Source organism: Passer domesticus, chromosome 8 (assembly GCF_036417665.1).
Source record: "Passer domesticus isolate bPasDom1 chromosome 8, bPasDom1.hap1, whole genome shotgun sequence".
Taxonomy (NCBI): domain Eukaryota; kingdom Metazoa; phylum Chordata; class Aves; order Passeriformes; family Passeridae; genus Passer; species Passer domesticus.
The window spans coordinates 25,470,495-25,498,128 of record NC_087481.1 but is presented as its reverse complement, the minus strand read 5'-3'; the positions used below and the strand labels follow the sequence as shown (position 1 = coordinate 25,498,128).

The following is a 27,634-nucleotide window of genomic DNA, read 5'->3' as shown; positions in this document are numbered from 1 at the left end:
CTGGAGCCCGTTTAGGCTCTGAGGTCTCATCACCGGCAGGGGCTCTGAGGTCTCATCTCCCTGGGGACTTCTCCTGGTGCACACCCTGAGCTTTCCCAGGCTGCATCCAAAGCAGAGGAGCTCCAGCCCCAGATAATTAATAACCAGGGCGGGCTTACAGACTGTTTTTTATTGTTGTTGTTTGTTTGTGTTTTTTATTTTGTATTTTAGCAAAAAATCCACCTCCGCCTCTAAGGTTTTACCGCCTCCCTCCAGGTGGGGGCGCTGCTCTCCCTCCGCCTAGCCGTGAGGGGCGTGGCCTGACAACAACAGGGGCGTGGCCTCCACTGTTGAGGGCGTGGCCTCACAACTCTGTGGGAGTGACCTCGCAGTGATGTGGGCGTGGCCTCCACCGCCGAGGGCGTGGCCTCACGGCTATGTGGGCGTGACCTCGCCGTGCCGTGGGCGTGGCCTCCCCGCGGTGTGGGCGGGGCGAGCGGGGCGGGGCAGGGCCGGACGCCGCGGGGAGCGGGAGGAGGAGGAGGAGGAGGAGCGGGGAGGAAGAAAAGAAGGGAGGAAGGAGCGAAAGGGCTGGCGGCCGCAGCAGCGATGGTGAGCGGGGACTGCGGGGCCGGTGTGGGCCGGAGAGAGGAGTAGGAGTCCCGGCGCGGCCTGTGAGACAGCGAGGCCCGGGCCTGGCCGGCGGGGCCGGGTGCGGGGTCCCGGGCGCGCCTCAGGGGATGCGTGGCGAGGGTTTGTGGTCAGGTCCTCTCCTTAGCTCCCACAGGGGCCCATACCCTTCTCCTGAACGTAAATATATCCTTTTATTCGCACGCTGCTTTCCTCATTTCCCGCAATTACCGGGTTTCGGGGCAGAAAGGGGTAGAATCGGTGTTTTGGTTGGTTTCGCTTGGGTGGGGCGCAGCGATGTTTGCCTCGTGATTTTGGTGGAGGTGCTGGTCTGGCTGAGAGAAACCGTGCTCGCTGATCGATTGTTGTTTTTTTTAGAGACGCGGTTTGCTAATTGGCTGCTATTCTTTTAGCTGGAAGCAAACTTCGGGATTGCTTGGAATATCGCCCACATTGGCACGGCGTGAACCCCGCAATTCCTCAAAGCTGGAAGGGGCACTAGGTTTCCTGGTTGTTTGGTTGGGCTTTTCCCCCCTATCAGCAAGGGGAATTAAATCCCAGCTGCTGAGTGATAAATGAAACAGCATTATCTTTGTGCCGCTCCTTTGTCCCGCTTGGATATTGCATTCCCGAGTGCTGCTGCTGTTCCTGCTCTGCTGTGCTGTCCCGGGACAGCCCCCAGAGCCCGCACACCCGTGCTGGGGCTGCTTTCGGCTGCCAGAATTTGGCCCTGGGTAGATCCTTGTGCCGGGGCCCTGCTGTGCTCGGGCTCTTCTCGCCCCGTTCGCCTCTGTGACAAAGGAAATTGCTGCTTATCGCACCTGAAAGACCTGCTCAGGTCTGCTGTTTTGGTCACTAGATTGGACAGTAGCTACCGCACGGGATTCCTGGGAAGTTTAGGAAGTTGTTTTTGTGCTCGGGGAAGGAGGCTTTCCTCTGGAGAGACACACACATTTTCCCTAAGCTGTGGTTTCACTCTGGCATCCTTCCTGTGACCTTAGCAAAAGGCAGGGCGAAGCACTGGAAATTTTCTTACCTAGACAGGGTAGAATATTTATTTTTCCGTGTTCTGCTCATGTCCACCCTACTCAGAGTTTCCCACCCTGTTCCTACCCTGAGAAGCTGTGTCTGAGTCGCTGAGCAGGGGAGGGTTTGCTGAGGTTCTGCCTCTCTCCCTTCCTGCCTGGGGTTTGTCCAGCAGCGCCTGGTGGTTGGAGATAAACGCTGGGATTTGGGTTATTTTGTGTGGTCTGCCTGCTGTGGCAGCAATCACAGCCGTGCTGTGACTCCTGTGCTCCAAGTGGAGCCCCTTTCTGAGTAAGGATTTTGGGGTTCTGCTCGTCTCTTTCTCTAAATACACGACTTTGCCAATAAAAAGATGTCTCCATCTGATCTTCTCCTGCACCAGCTGCTTCCACCACAGAGCTGCTGAGAAGGACTCGGGGTGCTGTGGGTGGCTGAGCCCCAGCAGGGGAGGGGGGATTCTGCCCCTGTGCCCCTGTGCTCAGCTGAGACCCCACCTGCAGAGCTGCCCCAGCCCTGGGGGCAGCACAGGAGGGACCTGGAGCTGCTGGAGAGAGTCTGGAGGAGGCACAAGGGTGATAAAAGGGATGGAGCAGCTCTGCTGGGAGAGATGGGATTGTTCAGCTCGGATAAGAGAAGATTTGGGGTGACCAAACTGTGGCCTTCCAGTGCCTGAAGGGGCTGACAAGATAGAATGGCTCCAACTGACAGAAAGTTAGGTTTAGGTTGGATGTGAGGAAATAGTTTCTCCCTGAGAGCGTGGGCAGGCCCTGGCACAGGGCACCCAGAGCAGCTGTGGCTGCCCCATGCCTGGCAGTGTCCCAGGCCAGGCTGGAGGGGCTTGGAGCCTCCTGGGATGGTGGAAGGTGTCCCTGCCCATGGCAGGGGGAGGGAATGACATGATCTTCAAGGTCTTTTCCAAATGGGTCTGTGATTCCACGGTTCTGTTGTTCTTATTCTTTGCATCCCAGGCAGTGAAAGACATTTCCTTTCAAGTACCAGCAGGCCTAGTACATGCTTTAGTCCTGCCCTTAGAGCATGAGCTGAGATTTAGGATTTCACCAATTGATGTGGCAGCAGGTGTCCTGGTCTGTTTGCTGTGGTGATTGTGATACAGTTTTCTGTGTTGGGAAAACTTTATATTTCCTGGAAACCTGCATGTAGAAGTCCCTCAGGATCCTTTGTGTTCTGTTTCCTTTGCCTCTCTTTGCTCACCAGGATTTATCCATGCCATATCAGGAAGGGCACGTGATGGATATTGCAGAGGTCGAAGGGCTCTGCGCGTTGCTGTTGATAAGATAATTTTTGAGGATTCTGCCCTATGGCTGGACTCGCCCAAGAGCAGGGCCCTCCATGTAGAACAGCAGCATTCAGTTTGTGCTGATACAGGGGGCTTTGTCCCAGCCTTGCATAACCCTGCTGGGAAGCTGTGCCAGGGCTCCCTGCTGCCTTTGTTCATGGATGCTTGCTCCCAGAACAATTGCCGTGCTGGGCTCCGTTTCCAGACTGCTCCTGCCAAGGCTTCGTGTCTCAGTGCTGTGGCTACCTCTTGGTGGCACCCAGGTGCTCACAAAATATTTCAAAGAAATGCCCATTTTGTTCTCTGGAAGGTGTGCAGGGACCTGAGGCATGGAGGAATGAAATATGTCCAGATGAGCCCCAGCATGCAGGGAGCAGGGCACTTATTTTGCTCTAATTATTGTGGTGTCAGCAGAGGATGTTTCCTTGCACATTCTTGGAGCTGGTGACCCACAGAGATCCGTGGTGAGCTCACCATTGGGTGGATCCTGTCTCTCGTGAGGTCTGTGCTGCCTGGAGCATGCCTAGATGTGTACAGAAACTTCTGTACATTGGTTTGCCTAAGGGAGCAAAGTGAACATGACACTTTGTGTATATTTTGGGTTAAATGAAATTTGAACTTGATTTTTGGAGTGTATTGGGCTCCTGTAAAATTATATTTTTTTTTGAGCCACCAATCAGTCTTCTCCAATTTTGTTTTGGTAGTTTGACATTCCATCTCCACAGTGGAAGGCAGAATGCTGCTGTACTTACTCTGACTTGCTGCCTTGTTTGTTTTTGTGCTGAAGCTATAATTAGCCATTGTTTAGCCACTCCTCTTAAGCTCTCAGGCCTGGTGGTACAGTATGTATACATTCATTTTGCAGACACTATACGTGGCAAACCTCCCCCCACAACTGCTGTCATTCTAGAAAAAGAAAAAGTTTCAGTATGGCCGTGGTGGAAATAAACGCAATGCAGACGAAACTGGTGTGTTGGGGAGCTGTAGTAAGACGAGTGTGGCCTGAATGTGTTTTTAATTTCACTTACTTCAGCTCATGCATCCAAAAGTTCATGATTTTTGATTTCTGAGCGATCACGCATCCGGTGTCGCTCTGTCTGCCCACATCCTTTGGTCCTGCTGGGCAGCACGTGGTCCAAACCTCGAGCTGTAATTAGGAGCTGACTAACAAATATTCCCTGCCTGCTGCTTATGCAAAGGTATTTGTGAGGCTGGGGTTGGCAGGGAGGGCGGAGGAGCAGAGTCATTATTGGGGTGCGAACCAAAACACCGCAGGCACAGGCAGCAGCAGCGCTCCGAGGAGGCTGGGCTGCTCTTGCTCAATCCCATTGCTGCCTCTCCAGTAGGAATTGGGCATGCCAGTGGCTCCGAGTTGTGAAAAACACCAATCAGTTGTTTTTTAAATTTTAAAAGTTTAATAGTAATAAAATAGTTATAAAAATAGTGATATAATTAGGGTAATAAAAATTTGAACAGTTGAGATTGGGACAATGCGAGACAATAAGAACAAAGAGTTATGGATGGTCTGGGTACCTCCTTCTGGGCAAAATAAACCCGAAATTAACAGAGGATTAACCCTTAAAAACAATCGCTTGTTGCGTATTCATGCACCTCATACATGATGCATAAATTCTATTCAAACAAAGGATTCTGTCTGGTCAGTGTCAGCTTCTTCCTCTGAATCCTGACAGCATCTTCAGGGCTGAGTGAGGTGGGAAGAAGTTCGTTTCTTCTGATAATGGGGCAATAAATTCTCTTTCTCTGAAAGATTTAGGTGTCCTGTGGCTGCTGTCTCGGTGGGAGTCCTCTCTTTAAAAGAAAGTACACATAGCATAATTCCTATTTTAACATTGCTATAACCTAAAACTATATTTAACACACCACTTAAGAAAATTAATGCAGCACAACTTTCCAGCATAACACAAATAATATTAATTTTAATATTTGCGAAAAGCCAATCCTAAAATACACATTTTTCACAGAGTCCAGGCTGGACTCAGAGCCAGGCTGGTTCCTCTGGTCAGATTTGTGGCCAGCACACGTGCAGGCAACGAGGTGTCAGCGAAGGCAGGGCTAATTGGAGTCTTCCTTCCACTTAGGAGCAGAATAAATAAGCGAGGCTGCCGTGTCCTTGATGCATTTATGTGGTTTGTTTTCAGTCAGGAAGCTTCTCCTGGGAAGAACTCCTTAATTACAGTGGCAGCACCGGTATTCCGCCTGCTCCCGTAATCGGAGCTGACCTAACTCGGGCTCTTGGAGCCATCTCCCTTGGCCTGGATTTCCTGTGTGACAGCCACCTCCTGCCCCAGCTCTGGGGACCCAAGGGAAGCTGTGGCAGACACAGATGTCAGGTTAGGGTGTGTGAGGAAGTGATCAGAGAGTCCCTAGTTTGGGAATATGTGTGGATTCAGGTGAAAGCTGAGGATGTGGTATAAACTGACAGGGAGTAGGTTTAGATTGGATATTAGCAAGAAATTCTTCCCTGAGAGGGTGGGCACAGGGTGCCCAGAGAAGCTGTGGCTGCCCCTGGATCCCTGGCAGTGCCCCAGGCCAGGTTGGGTGGGGCTTGGAGCCACCTGGGATAGTGGAAGGTGTCCCTGGATCCCTGGCAGTGTCCCAGGCCAGGTTGGGTGGGGATTGGAGCCACCTGGGATAGTGGAAGGTGTCCCTGGATCCCTGGCGTGGGGCTTGGAGCCACCTGGGATAGTGGAAGGTGTCCCAGGCCAGGTTGGGTGGGGCTTGGAGCCACCTGGGATAGTGGAAGGTGTCCCTGGATCCCTGGCGTGGGGCTTGGAGCCACCTGGGATAGTGGAAGGTGTCCCTGCCCTTGGCAGCAGTTTGGAACAAGATGGTCTTTAAGGTCTTTTCTGGCCTAAACCTTTCTGTGATTCTTTGATCTTAGCATTTCCTCCCTGGACAGTCAGCCTCATGGTATTGCATAACATCAGCTCGCCTTTAAAAGCTACTTTTATTCTGTGGCCCCTTTTTGACCCCACTTGAAACCTTCTTTTGGAGGAAGCAAGGGTAAAATCTTTCTTCCTGTTTTTCCCACAGGTAAACTCAGACAGTGTTTCAATTTCCACCGAAACAGAAGGCACTTGTAAGCAAAGCAGTTTATTGCCATTCTGTTTCTCTCATTCTTTTTTTTTTTTTTCTTTTAAGCTTTTTTTTTGTGTCCTAAAACTCGAAGCCCAGCCGAGGAAATGCTGTTCTGGCAGAAATGCAAAATGTGCTCTCATTAGCTTTGGCATTCCTCCCCCCTCCCTTTTCTATCATCTGGGACAGAAGAGCATTACTGCAGTTAATTTGTGCTCTTTTGTAGTGGGGTAAGTGCTATCCTTGGAACCAGCTCAGCCAGCTAATGACTTCTAGAAATAAAGTACCAAGGATGTATTCCTAATCTGTGCAGCTACAAATTCAATATGTAAACTGCTTAGGTAGCTGAGTGCATTAATATCAGTACAAATGAGCACTGCAAGTCCTAATGATAGCAATTAGTATTTTATCTGATACCTGGGTCTGTCTTACTGCTCTGAGAATTAAAAACAAATCCTCCAGTGGAGCTTTTTTTTTCCTCCCTGCTCTTTAGTGTGCTCATAAGTCAGGTTTTTAAACTGCTTCTGAAATAATCCTGTGGCTTGGGAAGCTTTTGTATGGGGAAGGTTCTCTTACAGAAAGAAAAGCAGCTTATCTACTCTCTTCTAATGGAGAGGGAAACCTTTATTTTTTGATGCCTTCACAAATAAGCAGTTTATTGTCTTACATGAAATTCTGTCCTGTAGACAGGTTTAAAATCAGGTCAGCCTGTTGTCTAGCCCAGCTGGGGAAGCAGGAAGAGTTTTTCACCCTGAGCAGGGTGAAAAATCCCTTGCAGGGCAAGGGATTCTGAGGGCTGGGCTACCCAGAGGCTGATTATTCCCCCTGCCCCCTCCCTGTGAAATGAAGAAGTGGTATGGGACTGCCATTGTGAAGAATCCCAGAATGGTATGGGTTGGAAGGGACCTTAAAGATCACCCAGTGCCAGCCACCTTCCACTGTCCCAGGCTGTTCTGAGCCCTTCCAACCTGGGCTTGGACACTTCCAGGGATCCAGGGGCAGCCCCTGCTTCACTGGGCCTCACCAGCCCACAGGGAAGGATTCCCTCCTGTCATCCCATCCAACATCCTGACATCCATCCCTCTGTCTTTCTGCACCTGTAAAAAGTCACTCTGTCTCTTTTTTCTAAGCTCCCTTTTAACCCAGCGTGTTCCTGGGTGTAATAAAAACATTTGAGTGCAACCTTCTGAATGCCCTCTGGTTTCTGTGGGATTAAGCGAATAATTCAGAAAGTAAAGGTCTCTCATGTCTTGCTGGATACTTTCAGGAAAGGGAGCATTTGGGAAAAACTGAGCCAGGGAGCTGAGAAATTGTAATTCACTGCTAGCTCATTTTCTGTGCCAGTTTTCACGGGGTTTTTAAATCCCAGATTTTATATCCTCCTAAATGGATCAACCTCATCCTTCAAACTCATCTAAGTATGAAATGGCTGAAGAAAGAAAGTGAGAAATACAGGGAAGTTTACCCGGTCAAACTGTAACACTTGTGGATTGATTTCAGACTGGTTTTTTTAAAGCAAGAAAGGGGAAGAAATTCTTCAATGTCTTATGAACATAGTGAACATCTTCGTTCATTTGTTCAAAATTTGGATGTAGCATTGAGTTCCCACATGTCTCTGCTCAGGGGTTTCAGTGACAACAAAATGTGCAGAGAGCTGGGATCTTCTGTCCAGAGCTTTCTCCAAGAGTGAGGACATTCTTTTGCCAGATTTATTTACTTTGGCTTGGCCATTGACTGGAGTGACTTCTGTCAAGAAGGTCACGTTCCATTTTGATTCAGGGCTTAGAGTGTCCTCCATCTTCGGAAAAAAAAAAAAAAAAAAACAACAAAAAAAGGGCACAGCCCACTTTATATTTGATGCTGCAGCATTTTCTTGCCGTGAGTTGAGAGCAGCTATTGAGGCAGCAGCCCATTAGTGGCTCCATTTCCCTCCTTTAAGTGCAGCTCCACAACAGAATGATAACCTGGCATTTCATCCTAGGCAAAGAACCAAAGTCATTGCTGCTGGTTAAAGGCTCATTTCCAGGGCTTTGCCAGTGAAGATTGTGCAAACTCGCTGAAACTTAAGTAGCACCTCTGGTTAGCTAGAAAAGGTGGCTCTTCTGGAATTCTGGGGTTGAATGGGCTTTGTGGTGAGTGGCTTGGGGGACGGGCATTCATTAGCTGGGACATTGCCTAATTGCAGCGGTTTGTGTGGCCGCCTTGTTTTGGAGGCCGAAGTGGCTCTGATGTATTTTTAAATTGCCCTTTGCCAAGTGAATAGGTGCTAATTTGCCTTCTCAGAGCTCAGTGCTGCCTGCTTTTGCCCAAAACAAAAAGTGCTGCCTGCTTTTGTCCCTTCAGCCTGTGCTGGGACACGGGTGAAAACCCTCCTCTGTTAAGGGTAAAAGCTGGAATTGATGCATTAATTCTGCTGGAATTTGTGTTTGGGTTGCTTAAATACTTTCAAACCCTGCCATTATATGCATTTTACTGCTTTTCCAGTGTAGTGAGTATTCATCAGTGTTGCTTTTTGGTAAGGAAACCTGCCTTCCTCCTTTGGTTATTAGGAAAAACTTGGCTTTTTTAAAAAATACTGTTAGTAGCCTCTCTAGCTGTATTGGAACAACACATTACCCCCTAAAAAAAAGTTAATTAAATGATGCTTCAGTTGTTGGCTTGACGCAGAAGTGAGACCTGTGAAGGGTCCTGAGAAGGGAAGTTTTAAATTTAGTGGTTTGTTGAAAAAATTGCTCTATTCCCACCCAAAATCCAACAGCACAGGAATCAAGGATTTATTCCTTCCAAGGCTTAGTCACAAATGTTTTGAAAAGCCCCAAGTGCCTTCCCTGTTGCTTGGAGGGTGAAGCTCTCAAGTGCTGGAGATCTCCCCAGTTAAACTGGAGGAGGGATTTGGGAGAGGGCTCTATTCTTGCTTAATCTTCTTATCTCTAGAAACCTTTTCCCAGAGAACTGGATGGAAGACCCCTATTCAGAGGGAAATGTCCTTTCTCCCTGTGCACATCCAGTTTTTCTGACGCTCTTGAAGAGCATCTGATGTGAAGCTATTGATTAGGAGCTTGGGCTGTGTCCCGACAGTAATTCCTGCTTTGACATTGTAATTGTGCTTGCATCACCCTTTTCTGGGGGTTATTTTGGCGGCAGCAGTGTTTTCCTCTCCCATCCCCCCCCTTGGTGTGTAACATGCTAATTAGATCTTTAAATTAAGGACTTGCTGAGTGCTTCCATCTTCATTGGAAATCCAGCCCGAGGTACTTAATAGACCTGTTTGGTGGTACCTTCACTCACCGCCTGAGAATTCCTTGGAAAAAAATTAACCCAGTTCCATCTCTTGGGCAGTGGTAAGATCTGGTGGTGGTTTTTGGGACTGTGCAGAGAACCTCACATTCCTCATCTGCTCTTGGTGCTTCTCTCTCAGTATCTGAAGTCTCTAAAGGTTTGTGTTTTTATCTGTGACTCTTGAGTGGAAGGGAATAAAATCTATCTCCTACCTCTCCTTTTTATGTCACAGATCTTCAGTGAAGTCCACAGCTCACAAATGGCGTTAGCCAGCTCAGATACCAAAATCCTCTGATTCCTCATGGAGTGGGACACTTGCCTCTTCATCTTCATCTCACATCTCACATGGGCAGACTGCTTGACATTATCTATCTGTTCTCTAAATTTGTACCACAAACAGTGATGCAAAACACAACTTCCAAAAAGTGAAACACGCGCTAACAAAATTTCAGTTTTCAGAAATAAACAACTAAAAGTTCTAATTGCTTAAAACTATTTCTAGAAAGAACTAAACAGTGTATCTGGGCACTGATTTAGAAAGTTTAGATCCTCTATCACTCAAAAAAACGGCTGGAATAATTTGATTTCTTTGAAAGGCAAATAGAATATTTCCTTATTTGAAGAAAGAGAAGAAGATGCCCATTTTAGTTGAAATGTATCTCTAGGACACACACTTCTAGAACTCAAGCTAATTTTGTAGGAATCAAGGAGACCATGGGGTCTGCATACCAAAAAGCCCCTTTTTAATCAACAGCTGGATTTTTGATGCCCTACTTGTTTTAATTTGTGCTTTGCTGGTTTTCCTTTGCTCAGGATGCCATTACTCCCTACAAGGAAATCCTCCAGATGTATTGGGAGAAAGTGACAGGCTTTGTGAACGCCCGCTGCGATGGACTGGAGCCCTGGCAGCTCATTGGCTTGACTTTTTCTTCCACCCTTGCAAGCGTGTGGCTGCATGGCTTCCTCTGCCAGCCTGAGAGTAAGTATTGGACATACGGGGGGTTTTCTTACCTTTGCAGGCCCTGAGCTGTTCCTGGGCAGTGGGACGAAAGAGGGTGGAACAAACTTGTTAAAAGAGACTTTCTGCAGTCACCTAATATTTACCAAATTCTTCTGAATTAAGGTCGATGAAATAAATTTGATAAATGAAGCCCCCCCGTTCTGTCAGCGGGTGCATGGATTGTGCTTCTGTCTTCTTCCTTTCCCTTCCCTCCCTCTTCTTTTGGCTAAACCATGTGCTTGTCACAACGCTCTCTTCTTGCCCAAACCCCGGGGAGATTTATGGAGAGCTGGGTTCCTGTGAGCTTAGTCACTGCTGCAGAGTGTCTGGATAACTCCTGGTTGTTTCCCTTCCTGCTGGGGGAGCAGATGATGCCATGTTGGGGGCACATTTCATTCTCAAATATTCAAGATGTGATAGTGTGAGGAAATTTTCTTCTTGTAATTTAAAAAAAAAATACATTTCCGGAGTATCTTCCTGTTTTGAGTGGTTTCTGTTACTGGCAGCTCTTCAGTGGAGCTGAATTCTGCAGAAGCTGCAGTTTTCCCTGGTGGTGTGATGGCCTGAGCTCACTGCCATGCCCTCTGAGGTGCATTTCAGTTCCCACAGGCCTTGGGGTTACACTCTGCTGGCAGCTTGTGAAAAATGGCCAAGTTTTTAACTCGATGTCTCTGTTTCTGAAGCAGCCCCTTCTCTTTATGAAGCAGAGGGAATGTCTGTAAGGAGCAAATTGCTATGAAACTTCTGTTCAGGACAGTTATCTTCCTAGCTAGTATTTGTGCTGTTGCACAGTGTATTTTGTTTAAGTATGGACTAGCTCTTAGAAGATCTGATTAGATTGTCGAATTTTTCAGGAGTTTGCAGTTTTTCCTTGCTGTGAAAATTATTAATAAAACAGTGTGCACACTGAGATGTGCAACAGAAATGTTATTTACCAGGGCGCTGACAAGTATTTACTACAGAATGTGCCAATTAGTGTCCTTGGTAGCTTTTCAAATTGTATATATGAACTGAAATATATATGAAGTGTAGATAAAATTGCAAAGTCTTCAAATGGTTGATTTCTAAACTTTGTTTAGTTATTTTTTGTTTTTTCCTGGTGTGCAGGTAGGACTGGGAAGGCATTTTTGGTGGCTGTAAAGCATCTGTGTCATCCAGATTTCATTCCTGCCTTTGGAGCTACCCGAGGAGTTTTCCAGTGCTTGTCATCAGTGGCTTCTCTCATCTGAGTCTGTGCTGTGGTGGAATTGCTGCTCTTCCCTCTGTCCATTCCCTTTCCCTGAGTCACCTCCCAGTGCATCAAACAGGGCAAATCCACGTTGTGTTGTGGTTGACATTGTCACAAATGTCCCTTAGTCTGGGAGTCTGCTTCACACTGCTCAGTGATTTTAAGTAACTATTCTGCTTTGAAGAGGCAGGAAATGTTATTAATTCCTTACCTTTAGCAAACCCTGAAGTCCCTCTTTTTCTTGTCAAATTCCACACGTGGGTGTGCATTCCCATGTAAGTAAGGAACAAATAACTGATTCCTGTAGGTGGCTGCTGTTCTGCAGTCCAGTTGTTTCCATGGCATGGTTCATCCATGAAAACCTGGCTCTTGCATCCCCTTATCTGTCTCACCATGTTCCCTGTGTTATTTCAGCTTGGGTCAGGAATGCTGAGCCTGGATCATGAGCTGCATCAGAAGTTCTATTTTGTTTTTTTGTTTCTTAGGTTCCTTTCTGCCTTTTGTCTTTCAGGTTTGACATCCCGAACTAAAAAACAGTTCTTTAAACTGCTGAGAAAAATGCCATTTGTTGGGGCTATAGTAAGTATTTGAACAAGTACTTACAGGACTATTCCAGGTCCTTTTTTTCAGCTCTTTTTGAGAACATACAGCTCAGTGCATCTTTGGTGTCATGTCACTGTGATCCTGTTGACCCAGGATATACATCTGGAATGTCTTCTGCTGCCTCCTGATTTAATGCCAGATGTAATTTCTACCTAATCTTTATGTCATAGCATCACTGCCATAATAAGGAGGTTCCACCTCTTTTTAACTTCCAAGCTATTTATATTAACCAAGAATGAGTGAATTCTCTGGTAGCATTTCTTTGTTTTTTGGTTTTAAGAAAATGATTTTAATTCTGGAAGAAGGTCCAGGATTGAACTGGAATTATTCTTCTGAAGCAGTGTGGAGTTTGAGACAGCAATTGTCACATTGACAGCAATTCCACATTGTTGTGCAATGTGTGAGGGTATTTATTTTAATCAAGCAGCTGGCCATGATTTGTTCTGGGCTCAGATATCTATTAGCAAAAGTTAGCAGAAGGATATCAGCACTTTCTGTAATCATTAAAATGACCCAGGAGCTGAAGTGTTTGGGAGCTGCTGTTTGTGGGGTTTTTTTGTTAGGTTTTTTTTTTTTTTTTGTGTGGTGTTTGTGTTTTTTTTTTTTGGTGTGTGTTTTTTGGTGGTTTTTTTTTTTAATTTCTTTTTTCCCCCCATAAAGTCTTGAAACCCCAACTGTCAGCATGTTTTAGCAGGTTAAGGGCTGGGGATGAAGAAATGCACAGCTGGGTTTATTTCACCTCGTAAACCACGGTGTCACACTCGATTGCACTTCCTGCTGCTTGCTGTGCTGGTGTATTTACACCTTGATTCCAGGGGTCAGATCTCTTCCAGGCAATTCTATCCAAAGAGTAGCACAGAGGAATTTTTTTTCCTTTTGCTGTGGAGACAGGAGGAGTTCTCCAGTTTCTCCTGTATCACCCTGGAAGGGACTAAATCCCCTCCTGTCCTGTTAAATGTCCCAGCTTTCACCTCCTAACCTGAGTAGTCCTTGATCAAGCAAATTCTCCTCTGCTTGTTTCTTGCCTGCCTGTTAGAAAAGGACACTTGATACAATCCCTGTTATGTCCAGACTTCCCTTGCCAGGGCTAACCCTGTGCCAGAGCACTCTGTCCTGTCTGTGTCCTCTTCCTGTTCTTTGGTGGGTTGATACCTGATAACTTATCAGGTACAAGAGGCCTTGACTTTGAGTCATTCCAATGTGCAAAAGTCAATATCCCAACACCTGTGTTGCCTCCTTTACTTTGGAATGTGTTGGGAAAAGTCTGGGGTTTGCTGAGTGCACGGTGTGGGTGGGAAGAAAGAAATCTCTGAACTGTGCCTGTGGTGGAGATTTCTTTGTTGTGTTTCTGTTTTTGTGAGTTTCTAAACCATCTGTGTGGGGGTAGAGGAGGCCAAGTACAAACCAGTGCTCCTGAAGACCTCCACAAATTAAAAACTGTGACTTGAAGAGGTTTTCTGGGTAAAAATGCAGGTTTTTTCCTTGAGTTTTATTTTCTCAAGCACTAAGGAAAGGGTCAAAGCTCCCAGTGGAGCAGTTCCTGCCTGCTCCATCAGCACCACAGATGTAGGCAGCAGGTCCTGTCCTGCACACACTCAAACAATTATTTAGAATTTGACCAGTGTCACAGTTTGATAGACTTTTTTCTTTCTTGTTAGATTCAAAAGAAGATTGATGAAGCCTTGAATGATGTCACTTCCAGTTTATCCTTCCTGAAAGATGAAAGGGAATATATCAAAGCACTGCCAGAACAAGGCATGAGCCAGCCTGAAGTGCTGCAGAAGATGAAAGAGTACAGCTCAAAAGGTGAGTCTGTACTGCAGCAGACACCACACATGACACTTCCTCTGCTAAATGAGTCCCAGTGACTCCTGCTCATGGTTTCAGCTTAAATATTTTGTCCCCTTGCAAGTTTTTGTCAGTTTTTCTTCTGGACATGACTGAGATTCATGAGTTCTAATGCTGTGTTCAGGTATTTCCACTGAAATTCTGTTCCTTCCACAAGAATTTCAGGCTGATGGAGAGATGGGAGAGCTGAGGAGAGGGGAAATATGGAGGAAGTTCTCTTTTTGGATTGCATTTCTGAGCAGCTGCCTTGATGTTTGACTTTTACCAGAAATGTGAAGCCCCAGAAAATACTCACAATCAAAAAAAGCAATTTCCAAGTAGGATTGTTAGGGAATTTCCAAGACTGTGACCTCAGTTAAGAGAGACAATGGTTTGTGCCTTGAAAAAGCCTTTTAAGGAAGAGTGATGATGATGTTCTCCTGGCTTGAGTCCACACAAGCAGTGTCTGACACTCATCTGAGTTGCCTCTCTCATGTAAACATGTTCCCCCTGATTTGTGTGCCTGTTACTCCTAATGGGTAAAGTTGGGTGACATCCTGTCCAGGGGAGAAGATACAACTGCCCTGCTCCTATCCCAAAAATGAGAAATTGCTGCTAGAACAGTGCATCTGCTCCAAATTCAGAAACACAACAATTTCATGATCCAGTATCCTGGAAAAACGTCCTTCTTTTCTACTTCTGTGTATTGCTAATGTTTTTTTCAGTGTGTTTTCTCTTAAATTTTTGTTTCCTTCCTTTACTGGGTTCTTTTTTTCTTTTCTAAAGTCGTCCTCTCCTCCCTATTTTTGTCCCCCACTCCTTTGGAAGTTGCCTGGAAGTACCAGTTTAGGTAAAATTTAACTGAGGTGCCAGCACTGTGGATTTTAGCAGTACAAACTTGGCTTTTCCTTCTCTTCCCAGCTTCCTGTGCTGGTGGATGCTCTTTTAAAGTGGCTTTAATTTAGTGTCCAGTTGGTTGAACAGCAGTTTGGGGAGACTGCTGGGGATTAAGTGGATTATTTTATTAATATAACTGCTTGCTCCTGCTACATGTTGGTTATGTGCTGACTCCTCAGTCACCAGTCACTTGCTGTTTGCTAAGTTCACACTGTGCCAGGGGCTCAGCTTCACACACAGCTGTCCCTGGGCCACAAAACTCAGGGAAGTCTTAAAAGCTGAGTCCTTCTCTGTGGAACTGAGGGGATTTTCCCTGTGCTTTCCCACCCTGGCTGGGAATGGCTGTGTTTGTGAGCAGTGTGCTCTTCCCTCTCTTGCAGGAGATGTACGCTGGCAGGATGGGAAAGTCTCTGGGACTGTGTACAGTGGTGAGGAGAAGCTCACCCACCTGCTGGTGAAGGTAAGGTGCAAGCAGGCCAGCTTTGCATCTTCAGGGTGACCAGAAACCCCTCAGAGCTGTTCCAGCATCCCAAAGTAAATAGGGAAGGTCTAAAACTTAAGTCTGGGAAGGGGAATTAGTGGCAGTTTGGGCAGTGTGACTCTGGCCAGGTGACTGTCCCTGTGAAAACACCTCGTAGAGATAACTGGGATCTAATCAGATGAGGTACTGTTGTGAGTGAGAAAGTAATTAGTAATTACAAGTGAGCTAGAGACTGGTACTGGAACGGCTTTCACTGAGCAAAACTAAACTCCTCTTGGTTTGAGCAAAAGAGAACTTTTGGGAAATGTTTTTTGGCATGGTTATGTGGTCCAAATCTTAGACAATGGAGCACTGGCATGCTTCAGTGGTGTTCTTGTGAGGTCTGTTTACCTGCTCAGGAACTCCTTCCTTTGAGAAGGCTGCAAAATAACCTAAACAGCCTAAAGGTTTGTTTTCAAGTACATCTCCTTCCAGAGTTGTTTTGCTAGAAAAGGAAGTCTGGTCCTCTTGTTCCTGGGAACAGTTTTTGTAGCAGGCTCTGTTTGGTGGTTGCTATTGCTGTTTTCTTCCTCATGTTGACATTTTCTCTGCCACTTTTGGAGAAACAAAGCTCAGAGCAGCCTTTCTGGAGGGGCCTCGGCTTGGATCACTTTGTGGAAACATTCCCTTTGTTTGTGCTGATTATTCACTGGTTTGTTTTGCTGTATTTTATTTAACATCCCTGCAGTTGCTTTTTGATCTGGACTGCAGGAGGTTGGGGCTGTTCCAGCCTTGTATCCTCTGAGTCCCCAGTTGTGGAATGAGCAGAAATACTGGTTTCTACAGCCACTTTCCTTGTGGTGTGGGTGGGCATTTGTGCTTTACTGCCTGCTTCAGAACCCCCTCTTAACAATAAACTTGAGAACAAGTTCTGCTAAATCACTTTTTTTTCCTGACTTGTGTAAAGCAATTGCAGGATGTATCTTGTGTTCTTTAAAAACGGCAAAATTATTAGATCTGTCCTTCCAACAAGAGATATTGCTGTGCTGTAGAATCCATGGCAGAGGTCTGAATGCCTTAGAAAAACATTCATTTTTTCTTTATTTTACTCCTCATCTTCCCAGCTTGTGGCATTTACTTTCAGGAGCAGTTAAGTCCTGTAATATTCTTACGATAAAATGCAGCTAATTTGCTTTTAGAGTGCACATGGGGAGTTCTTAAAGCCTCATCTGCACGTCTAACTTTCTCTCTCCGTTTTCTGAAGGTTTATGAAGAGTTTGCCTGGAGTAATCCTCTCCATCCAGATATATTCCCTGGTCTGAGGAAGATGGAGGCAGAAGTAGTGAGGATTGCCTGCACGCTCTTCCATGGGGGCCCCAAGTCTTGTGGTGCTGTAAGTAACCTGTCTTTGCTGCCTGAACATTTTGGGTATTTTTGACTTTGACAAGTGCAAATGCACCTTGTGCTCTCCAGGTGAGCATGAGGATAAGCTCATTCTGGTGTATTCCATGCCTGCTGTGTTAATTAAGCTGTGTTAAGAGGTTGCTTAATTCCTCTTCTTGAGAGAGACAGTTCCACTCAGAGAAACAGTTCTCTAAGCAAGACCATTTACTTCATCTTTTTTTTTTCCCACTCTTAAGTGACACAGGCTTGATGGCAGTTGGAAAAGAGAACTGGTGTAATGCAGCCTGGCTGGATGGCAGTGGGGAACTGTGAGCAGAGAAGTGTCACTCTGAGAAGCTCCCCTCAGTTTTACTCTCTGAGCTGCAGATCTCTGAGCCTGCCAGATTGCTGAGCTCGAGGGCAAGGCCAGCTGGCTGGCTGGCTACTCACCAACAAGCAGGCATGGACTGTCAGCTGTCCAGCTGGAAAGCTGTGTTTCCAGGCTCATGTGGCCTTCCTGTGCAAACCAGTTGTACAGTCTTGATAACATTCCCAGCAAGAGTCCAAATGTGTGTTCTTAAGCTGATGCTTTCAGTGTTGGAAGGCAGTGTTGACACAAGGGCTTACGGGCTGAACTGGCCTTGTGTGAGCTTTCCCTGTCAGCTGGGGGCTTGCTTGTGTTAAGGGGTTGAGAACTGGAGTAGCTTTGTGGAAGGTGTAGCTGGGCTCAGAATCCCAGTGGGATTGAAGATGAGCTCGGCTGTGTGGGAGTGCAAGATGTGATTGCGTTTGAGAGGAGGAGGTGACACCCTCTGACCTGACTTTTCTTCTCAGGACTGCATTCCTTGTACCACCTTCAGCTTTAGAGGAGGAACGTGCCTCTTTGCTTACAAAAACCATTTCACCTCACCTCAGCTGTTTTCTGGCTTGCAGAGCTGAGATTTTCCTGGGGCTGGGCATGAAGCTGTTGGGACTGGTTTCTGTCAGCAGTTGGGACATCCCCTGGCACAGCAGGCAGGGAGCTGTGTGCCCCTGATAGGTGCTTGGGGAACTTTGCTTGCTGAAGCCTGCACAGGGGATCTTTGGCTTTTGTTATGTAAAACACGATGTAAAGGTGTCAGCCTTGGCCTTGGGTGCTCTCCCACTGAAATGGAAAAGTGGGATTGCCTAAGAGAAGGTCAGAACAGGTAAAAAACTGCTGCAGCCAAAGTGAGACCTGCATGAATATAGTCTGGGGAATCCTGCTTTTCCTTCTGTCCTCCTGCTTTTCCTTCTGTCCTCCTGCTTTTCCTTCTGTTCTCCTCTCACTCCTGAGGATGGTGCCCCACAGCAAAGGAAGTGCCCAGCCTGCTGTGGGATTCTGCCCTAGCTGCTTGAACACAGCCCCAGTGGCAGGGAGAAGGGGAGGGCTGGAAAGCTGATCAGCCAGAAACAGAAGATTAATTGCACCCCTGTAATTACCATGTCTGAGTGAGTGTTTCCAGTGGACTTCTTGTCTTCCTCCCACTGCTCTTCCTGACTGAAGTGTCCAGAGTTGCTGATCCCTGATGGAGAGATGTGGGTGGGTATATGGAGATCTCATGCTTTTTAAGTAGTTGGGCTCAAAGACTTCTCTTACTTTCTTTTCTTCTACCCAGAACTGAATTAACATTTCAGAAGAATTTCTGGAGGCTTGGACAGTTGCAAACTCAATTAAAAAGGGGATTTTTTTCAAACTGATTATTTGCTTTCTGTCTTGGGAAGGCCCTGCTGCAGCTGGTGGCTCAGTGCTGCAGTTATACCTCTGTGAGTGGTGAGACTGTAAAGCAGAGAGGTTTTAATGCTAAACCAGGGAAGGGGCAATGCTCTGAGTTATCTTTAATCTGTTCAAGAGGAGCTGCTGGCTCATTCTACTGAGAAAGCCTCTGGGTTTGCTTGATTCAGCTTTTGCAGTGTTGAAATTTAGAACAAGTGCTTTTTTCCCCCCGAACTTCCTCACTGCCACCTCTGAGAGGCAGAGTGTCATAGTGCCAGGCCCCTGTCCACTGGGTTTACTAACCTGGTTTAAGCAGCAGGGACTGCTTGGCCAGTTTGTTGGTGTTGGTGGTGGTCCCTGAAGGCAGATGGAACTTATTGGTGTTTCTGGAGAGGGTGTCTGCATCTGTGCTGCATGGAAAGCACCAAAAAGCTTCTGTCTGGACTTCTCAGTGAGGCAGTTTCAGTTCCTTTGTGCTTGATCTCCACAGCACATTGCAGAACAGCACTTTGTGGCAGTGACACTGCTGCTCAGTCTGGAAGAAGCTGCCCTGTGACACATCCCTGCTGTTCCCAAGGTTTTCAGCAGCCTGGGATCCCTGGTCCTGCCCTGTGTCATGTGGACACCTCCCTCAGCAGGATCTCTGGGGAGCTTCCTCTTTGAAGGTTTTTGGTGTGCTTCATAAATGCCAAAATGCAACCTGTCTTTTTTACATTTCTGAATCTTAAATCAAACCAGCAGCTTGTGTTATTTACAGGAGCTGCCTTTAGCTGAGCCACATGGGCTGTAATTCTCCTTTTGGTGACATGGCCATAAAAGCTCTAACAGTGCCCTGGTGGTTGGGGGGTGTTCAAACATGCCTTTGTCTTAAATTGCTCTGAGAGATGTTTCAAGTTTTTAAGCAGTTTTAAAAGTAATAATTTTCAGCAGTGGATGGATGTTTCCTATTTCTCACTAATTGCTACTATTGTTCTTACTTTAATTGTGTTATGCAAGAGCAAAGAGACAGGAATCAGTAAGTTTGGGTGCCTGGAAGATTCTAATCACATTCTTGCAATGATTTGGAAGGACTAATTAAGCTCAGCACACAGAAGAGGAACAGGGGAGTTTGTTCTTGTCTGATGTGTTCATGTTCACAAGGTGCTTTGTTTTGCAGTGTTAGCTGTGTGGATTTCCCCTGTAATTTGGGAGAGAAATCAGCACTTTTATGCAAGCTGCAGTATTTTTTTTAAGTAGCTTTTTGAACTTTAAAAAGAAAGGGCAGCTTTGAAGTGTAGGGAAAAATTCTGTGTGTGTGTGAGACATGTAAGTATTTGATGTGGATCTCTCTGTGAATTCTTCTTCCACTTATTCTACAGCTGAGGACAGGAGAGAGAAGGCAAAATCACCAAGCCTAAGCTTCCTGTAGAAACCCATTTTGTTTCTTCTCCCCAAATTCTGTGACTTCCAAACTTTGGCTACACATTTGAAGTAGGGAGACGTGACTGATATGTCTTGAGGGGGGCTTAAACTGTGCAGACCTGTCAGATTTTATCTGTAGTGATGAGCAGGTCACCTTGAGAGACACAAGTTGTGGAATTTACAACCTGCAGGTTTCCAGGAGTTTTATGGGAGGCTGCCACAGCGTTACGACCATGCAGTGGATTGTGTTGTGGTTTTTTACCCTGTTACTCCAGAAATAAATTGTTGTTTGCTTTTTTTTTTATTATTATTATTCCTGGGGTGGTTCAGCTCAGTGAAACTTTTGGTCAGCTTTGTCTCCAGGGTCTAAATGGACATGTTTGTTCAGGTGAAAATGGAAGCAAAACTTCAGAGACCATGAACCGAAGTGGTTCTTTAATGTCTGACAGTTTGACAGTGACAGGGCCAAAGGAATCCTGGAATAGGGACCATATCTCTTATTGCTATTGTAATGTTGAGGTTCCAGAGCACTGGGATTTGGAGGGAGGAAGCAACGGAAGTGATATACTGAGTTTGGAAAGCAGGAGGGATGTTTATTCCCTGTGCTCTCTCCTCTCCCTTCCCATTCGCAAAACAACAAATAAATCAAGAACACAGAATGTCTGTTTACTTTCCTTTTTCCCCCACACTTTGCCTGGCCTTTGAAGATAGTGCAGGATTGCAGAGCTGCTTAAACAATGCCTGTTTCCAGCCCCTTTTCCCATGGCATGGAAAAGCCTGTGGAGTTCATTGAGGGGAGAGAAGAATGTGTGTGAGCCCTGGGCGGGTGCTGAATCAGCGCGCCTTGGCCGCGCGCCGGCACCGCGGGCGCTGGGGAGCTGGGATCCTGTGACAGTGATTCAGGCTCTGCCCACAGCAGAACGAGTTTGCTGTCAGTGGTTGAGCTGGCAAAGCCTCCTGTGAAGGAAGGAGCAGGCTCCGTGCACAGGTATAATCCATGTGGACCAAGAGGATTTTGCTGTTGGAGTTGCGCTGGTTCTGTTCCAGAGTCGGGTACTTCTCTGTGATGGATACTCATGATGTGCTGACTGTGGGCCAATTTAGGAAGCTGAGCTGGCTGAAATTCAGCTTTTTTGGGTGGATTTTCAGCTGTCTGAACAAGCTTTCTGTGTGGTCGTCTGCCAGTCTGGGTGCCTGGGAGAAGATCCATCCTGGATGCTCTTCCTTACCCTGCATGTGATGGACTGCTGACAAGTGTTGGCTCTGACCTGCCAAAAACTCTGTGGCTCAGCATTCCCATGCAGGGGATAAAGCCAGACTTTGAGGAAAGGCTTGTTACATATGAAGGCAAGATGTTGGTGTTTTGGTGTTAGGATTGAAGTGGGTTGTTCCCATTCCCTGTACAGAGGCTGCTTTTTCCAGAGCAGATTATCTAGGTGAGCATAGGGAATGCTGCCCGACGAGGAGCAGGCCTGGTGTTCAGTAACACAAATCCCAAGATCCCCATGTCCTTCTTAGCAAAGTTTTCACAATCATTATCCTAAGCAGTGTTGCAAGGATGGGTACAAGTATGCAATAATCCCATTCCTCTTCTCCAGCCCAGTGGGAAGGAGTCTGTCACCAGCTGTTTTTTTTTTCCCAAAGGTAATCACAACCTGACAGATCTTCATTCATGAATGGTGTTGAGAAGTGAGTGGCACAGCCCATAAAACCCTTAAAACATTGTGTTCCTGCTGCCTTCCGTTTGCTGCACAATTAATGCAGCAATGTCTTCATCCAGTGAGAAGCTCTGTTAGGTTTTATCTCTGACAGCTGTTGCTTTTAAACTTACCCTAAAAAGCAGGAATTGTCTGTGGTGTGACAGTTGCTTCCACACTGCCTGTGGCAGCAGCTGCTGCTGGCTTGGATTGTGCTAGGGACAAATCCTGGCAGGCTGTGAGCTTTGTTCCTTATCTCTGTACTTCATGTTTAGTCATTGTCACACAGTCACACTTCTTGGCATTTTCAGGGTTTACAGCCATGTCAGCAGGAAAAAACCCAAGGAAAACCCAAATGTCATAAGGCTACAAATGTGATTGGCTCCTTTTTATGTTTATTTTTGAGGGGGAAGAGGTTAAAAGGGGAAGTTGCAGTTGGTTCAAGAGGTCTGAGGAGCAAAATTAGCCCCCCATAAGCAGAATAAGTAGATTTTGATTCCTCATTTATGTGAGCCTCTGTATAACTGTCCAGCTACCCCATATCCTTAGGTTATGGCTCACTCAATAAATCAGTCCTGCAGGCTGCTTAAAAAACCAACCTCACATTTTCCCAAGTTAAAATTTTACTGGGGAAGGTTGTACCCAGTGTCCCCTGCATGCCAGAACTCGTAGAAGCTGACCTACAAGAGACCTTCCACTTGAGGAATTCCTTCCTGTAAGAGTTTAATTTGTGTATTTGCACCAGCTCTTCAGTTCAAGTATGCAGTTGTAAACCTGTGTGTGCCTCCCTCTCTTCCACCTCCTGATGCAAACGCTGTGGTCAGGGTGAAGAGGGCTGGGGCAGCAGGGTTGGTGGGTGGTGTGGGTACTGACTGGACTGGCTGGGGTGAGGAATGCACAAATCCCTCCTGGTGTGAAATTCCTTGTGTCCCTGGGGGCTTAGAAGCTCTGCTACTGAGCAGACCTAGGCTGGTCTCAGCAGAGAGGAGGTGGGAATTCCAAGTCCTGCAGCATTCCAGGTTCTGGGAAGGTTTTGTAGCTGAGGAGTGGGGCCAGCCCTGAGCTGACTGTGCCTCGGTGTGGCACTGCTCCAGACCTAACAAACCGTGCTGGACTGCAGCTGACTTAACACAGAATCAACTTTGTTGTTTCCGTGTACGTGGCATAATTAACCTGTAATGCAGATAAACAATCCCCAGGTAATCAAGAGCTTAAGTACCAGTAGTTTGGTGCGTGAGGTGACTGCAATGTGGTCCCCTCCTGCTGGGCTCTGGAATTCTATACTTTTTGTTTGTTTTCCCTTTCCCCCATCCCATTTAAATAGAGGATTCAGCATATGTGCATTTTCAAGCTGAGTGTCAGAAAGCTGCCTTGTGCTGTTCAGTGGCTTCTGCTGCCCTTTAAACCCTGAGTTGTCCTGTGCACCTTTGAAGCAGAGTCAAGAGATGCTGTTCCTACATCGCCTTTTTGCTTTTCCCTCCTGTCACACCCATTGTTATTTTCCTTGTTTGCTTCTTTTCTGGTGACAGATGACATCTGGGGGGACTGAGAGCATCCTGATGGCCTGCAAGGCATACAGAGACCTGGCTTATGAGAGAGGCATCAAGCAGCCAGAAATGTGAGTGGTGTCACCACAGCTTTTTTCTTTGGGGGATTGTGGGATTTGCTGTCCCCTTGAGCTGAGATGGTGCTGGACCTCAATAATTCTTCATTTCATAGCTCATTGCCACCTATTCCTTGTCCATCTCTGTCTGGAGGAGAGAAACCTGTGTGGAAAGAAGAGTTCAAAAGCACAGGAGGTTTTAAAACAGCCTGGGGGGCACAGATGTTGCTGGGGCAGCTGTATTTTGGCAATACCTGTCTGCTGCTCTAGACAGCCTGCTTGGATCAGCTCTGCTCTCGAGCAGAGATTGTCAGGCCCTTTGAAGTATTCAAGGGGTTTGATTTATTCACATCAAAGAAGGCTTAGCTGTGAGGCTGGAGTTGGGCTGGTTGGAGCTCAGATGAGGAATTGTGCTAATCATTACACTGCTAATAGAGGATTTGCTTCTTTAATGTGCTGTCTCTTCTCTAGATGGTGCATGGAAAATATTTCTCTGGCTAATTGCTTTGAGGGGAAAATGTTAAAGGAAGCCAAACGCTGGTGTTTCTTTTCTTCCCTCTCTAACTCTGATAATGATGTGAGGCCTCAGAAAACAGGGTTAATTGAGGCTGTTCAGCCACTGCCACTGGAGATGGGGGACAGCAAATGTTACATTCATTTGATGTGTTCCTTTCCCAGGTTGGTCCCGGTGAGTGCCCATGCTGCCTTTGACAAGGCAGCACACTACTTTGGCATGAAGCTGATCCAAATACCACTGACCAAGGCTATGGAAGTGGATGTTCAGGTATCACTTTAGTCTCTTTCTGTGAGGAAATTAGCACTGTACAGCAACTAGGCAAGAAATCTGCCTGTCCAGGTAGCGAGTCAGTGGATAAAGAGGGTGGAATGCTTTGTGGAAACAGTGAAAAACAGCATGAGTAAGTGTCATTGCAGATGAAGTTGTATTTGAAATAACTGGATGTTATCCCTTTGTCCTGTGGGATTCATTTAGACTCAGGTAATTTATGTATTTCGTAAACAGCCTCAGATTTCAGAGAAGGATGAACAAAAATATTATGGTATTTCCCAGTGGATGAGTGGTTGTAACTCGTTGCTTTCCTCTCTGTACTCTCATGCCTTGGTTTTTAAGACCAGACTGCATGTTCTCACACTTTATCTTTTTTGGCAGGATGGCACTTGGTAAATGGAATGTGAGCATCTTCTCTCTTTAAATCTTCAGGCAATGAGGAGAGCTATCTCGAGGAACACAGCCATGCTGGTCTGTTCTGCTCCCCAGTTCCCACATGGAATTATGGACCCCATTGAAGAGGTGGCAGAGGTAGGATACCCCTACCTGTAGGAACCTGTGTTGTAGCAGTAACACCAGCACAAGAAGAGTAGAGGGGCTGCAGGATGCTGAGCAGTGAATTTGCTGGGGGATCCCACTGGCTGGAAGGGTATTACTGTCCTCAGATGAGCTGTTTACCAACAGCAGGACATGTTGGATGCAGTTTGGGACTGAGGGGGTATGGGTGACTGTGAGATGAACCAGAAGTGCTCATTCTTTGCTACCTGAAAGAACACTTAAATGGCTCACCTGGTGAAAAGGCTTTGATTTAGGGCCTGCTGGTTGTAGCAAAATTGGTGTGGAAGTCTGAGGAATGTGTGGAGGGAGTAGGAGTCAAAGGGCTAGGATCTTATTTTCTGAACACACCTCTTGATTTCTTTCCTCTCTGTGCTCCAGTTATTTATTTTATATGTGACCAGCTAGGGCCTCTGACCTGTTCATTTGGCTCATACCCTTTTATTTTATTCTGGATACTCCTTTCAGACAATGTTGTCACATTCCTTTGGCAAACACAGCAAACTACCAAAATGCCACGTTGTTTTTCCTGTGTGTGGAAGGCAGGAAAAGGCATCCCACAAACAGCCAGCCCTTCCACATCTCCTGTACTCCACAACTTGAGAGTGGTGTGGTGTTCTCAAAGGGTTCAGTGAACATTTAACTGTGAAATGCCAAATATGTTTTGGTGACTGGAGTTTGGGTGCCCCAGCCACATCATTTTGATCTCTTTTTCACACACAGCTTGCAGTGAAGTACAAAATCCCCTTCCATGTGGATGCCTGCCTGGGTGGATTCCTGATTGCTTTCATGGACAAGGCAGGGTTCCCCCTCAAGCGTCCCTTTGATTTCCGTGTGGAAGGTGTGACCAGCATTTCTGCTGACACCCACAAGGTAGGGAGAAGGGTCTTCCAGGGCTTTCATTTTTGGGGTGTGATTCCTATTGCCATCCTGGCCTTCAGGCATTTCTTCCCTACTGTGTGGAGCACTGAGGTGCAGGGGTAGGGGCTGCTCTGTTCATGTGTTTTGTGCAATGTGCCAAAGTACAGAACCCCTCAGGCTGGGAAAAACCTCCAGGATTGAGTCCAGCCTTGAAGAGTCCCCACCTTATCAGCCAGAGCAGAGCACTGAGTGCCACATCCAGTCATTCCATGAGCACCTCCACCACCTTCCTGGGCAGCCCCTTCCACCCTGACAGCCCCTTTTTCCCCTTCCACAAAGAAAGTTCTCCTGATTTCCAACCTTAACCTCCCCTGGCACAACTTGAAGCTGTTTTCTCTTGTCCTGTCATTGTTTTCTCTGAGCAGAGCCTGACCCCCTCAGGCTGTCCCCTCCTGGCAGGGAGCTGTGCAGAGCCACAAGGTCCCCCCTGAGCCTTTTTTTCTCTAGGCTGAGCCCCTTCCCAGCTCCCTCAGCCCCTCCTGGGGCTCCAGCTCTGTTCCCTTCCCTGGAAATGCTCCAGCCCCTCCAGGGCTCTCTGGCTGGGAAGGCCCAGAGCTGGACACAGCCCTCAAGGGCCCCCAGCACAGAGGGACAATCACTGCCCTGATCCTGCAGGTTGCACTGTTCCTGATCCAGGCCAGGTGTTATTGCCACATGGGCACGTGGTGGCCCATGTACAGCTGCTGTCACCAGCACCCCAAGGCCCTTCCCAGCCCCTCTGCTCCAGCCTGGAGCTGCAGGGAGCTGCTGTGACCCAAGGGCAGAACCTTGCACTTTGCCTTGCTGAACCTCTGCCCATGGATCCAGCCCGTCCCAAGCCTTCTGCTCTCTAGCAGATCAACAAATGGGATCTTGGTGAGGACCTGGGTGCATTCCTGTGCCCTCTTGCTGCTTCCTAACCCTTTCTGTGCCCCTTGCAGTATGGCTACGCTCCCAAGGGCTCCTCGGTGGTGCTCTACAGTGACAAGGAGTACAGGAAGTACCAGTTCTTCATAGCCCCTGACTGGCAAGGGGGAATTTATGCCTCCCCCTCCGTGGCAGGCTCCAGGCCTGGTGGGATCATAGCTGCATGCTGGGCAACCCTGCTGCACATCGGAGAGTCGGGCTACGTTGAGGCTACGAAGAGGATCATTAGAACAGCTCGTTTCCTGGAGTCAGAGTACGTGGGATCCTCCTGCACCCCTCCTCCCAAACTGCTTTTGTTTTGTTTTTCACTGGTACCTGCTGGGCACTTCTGGGAGAACATTTGTTTGTGCCCAGATAGCTGAGGGACACAGATGGGAGGGGTGCAGGGACCTTCATTCAGCTTGGCTTTGGGAATTCCTTCTGCCTTCAGCTGTGGCTGAGGGGGAATCTGGAGGGAGGACAAAAGAAGGGTTATACTCTTCATTGTTGGGGTGCTTGGGTGGCTGTGTAAGAGAAGCTGATTTTCTGTCTTCCCTTACTTTTCTCTTTCCATTTCTTCCTGGATTTACTTGACTTCAGGGTATGCAATGACCCAGGTCCTCTGGCAAGTCCCAATGACCCGAGATGGGTGCATGATTTTTGGGTGGGAGTGTGCTGCCATCTGCTCCCTCTTGTAGCTTTTCCTTTAAGGCTCCAGCTGTGTGGACAGAATGTCTGAACCCTGTAACATTGATCAGTCGTTTCTTTTCTTTTCAAGGTTGAGAAAAATTGACAGCATCTTCATTTTTGGGAAGCCAGAGGTGTCTGTCCTGTCCATTGGCTCGGACACTTTTGACATCTATCGATTATCTAATTTTTTAGCTGCAAAAGGATGGAACTTGAATGTCCTACAGTTCCCACCAAGGTGAGTGTGTGGAGACCAGGGAGTGTTGTATTTACTTCAGGCCATGCAGCTCTTGTGATTTGCTGTGTACTGTTGTCCATAGTTGATAAATTGTGTGTAGAATTTTCCTCTGCAGACAGGAATCACTTTTGTAATTGCCATTATACAGCAGTGAAGATAAAGTAATAATAATATTAATGAGCCTGGCAGAGGATTTTCTATTTACCTCCATCTAATGCAAGCAGAAAAATATAAATAACCAAGGCTCTGTCTTATGTTTAGTTAACTGAGTCTTTGTAGATTGATTGACTTATTTATTTTTATGGTCTTCCTCCTGCCCACTGAAGATGAAGGAAATTAAAACAACAGTGAAGGGCTGATCATTTTCAATGTAAAATTAATCTTTGTCAGAGACTTTCCTTAAGTGGGAAATTGGGCTTT

At 46.8% G+C, this 27,634-nt stretch overlaps 1 protein-coding gene across 2 annotated transcripts in view; it reads left to right on the top strand.

Annotated features, from left to right (window-relative positions):
• The first annotated feature begins 480 nt into the window (after positions 1 to 480).
• Positions 481 to 27,634, top strand: part of SGPL1 (sphingosine-1-phosphate lyase 1) — a 30,749-nt gene continuing 3,595 nt past the window's right edge. Inside the window, exons 1-12 of one of the 2 annotated variants that reach the window (XM_064429799.1) lie at positions 481 to 591; positions 10,121 to 10,286; positions 12,047 to 12,114; positions 13,797 to 13,944; positions 15,243 to 15,322; positions 16,587 to 16,715; positions 23,068 to 23,156; positions 23,820 to 23,925; positions 24,361 to 24,459; positions 25,207 to 25,356; positions 26,325 to 26,563; positions 27,068 to 27,214. In XM_064429799.1, coding sequence (XP_064285869.1) covers positions 589 to 591; positions 10,121 to 10,286; positions 12,047 to 12,114; positions 13,797 to 13,944; positions 15,243 to 15,322; positions 16,587 to 16,715; positions 23,068 to 23,156; positions 23,820 to 23,925; positions 24,361 to 24,459; positions 25,207 to 25,356; positions 26,325 to 26,563; positions 27,068 to 27,214 — 1,424 coding nt within the window. In that variant the 5' untranslated portion in view covers positions 481 to 588. Of the gene's footprint in view, positions 592 to 7,968; positions 8,161 to 10,120; positions 10,287 to 12,046; positions 12,115 to 13,796; positions 13,945 to 15,242; positions 15,323 to 16,586; positions 16,716 to 23,067; positions 23,157 to 23,819; positions 23,926 to 24,360; positions 24,460 to 25,206; positions 25,357 to 26,324; positions 26,564 to 27,067; positions 27,215 to 27,634 lie in introns of those variants that run through there. The other variant, XM_064429798.1, reaches the window with a different exon arrangement.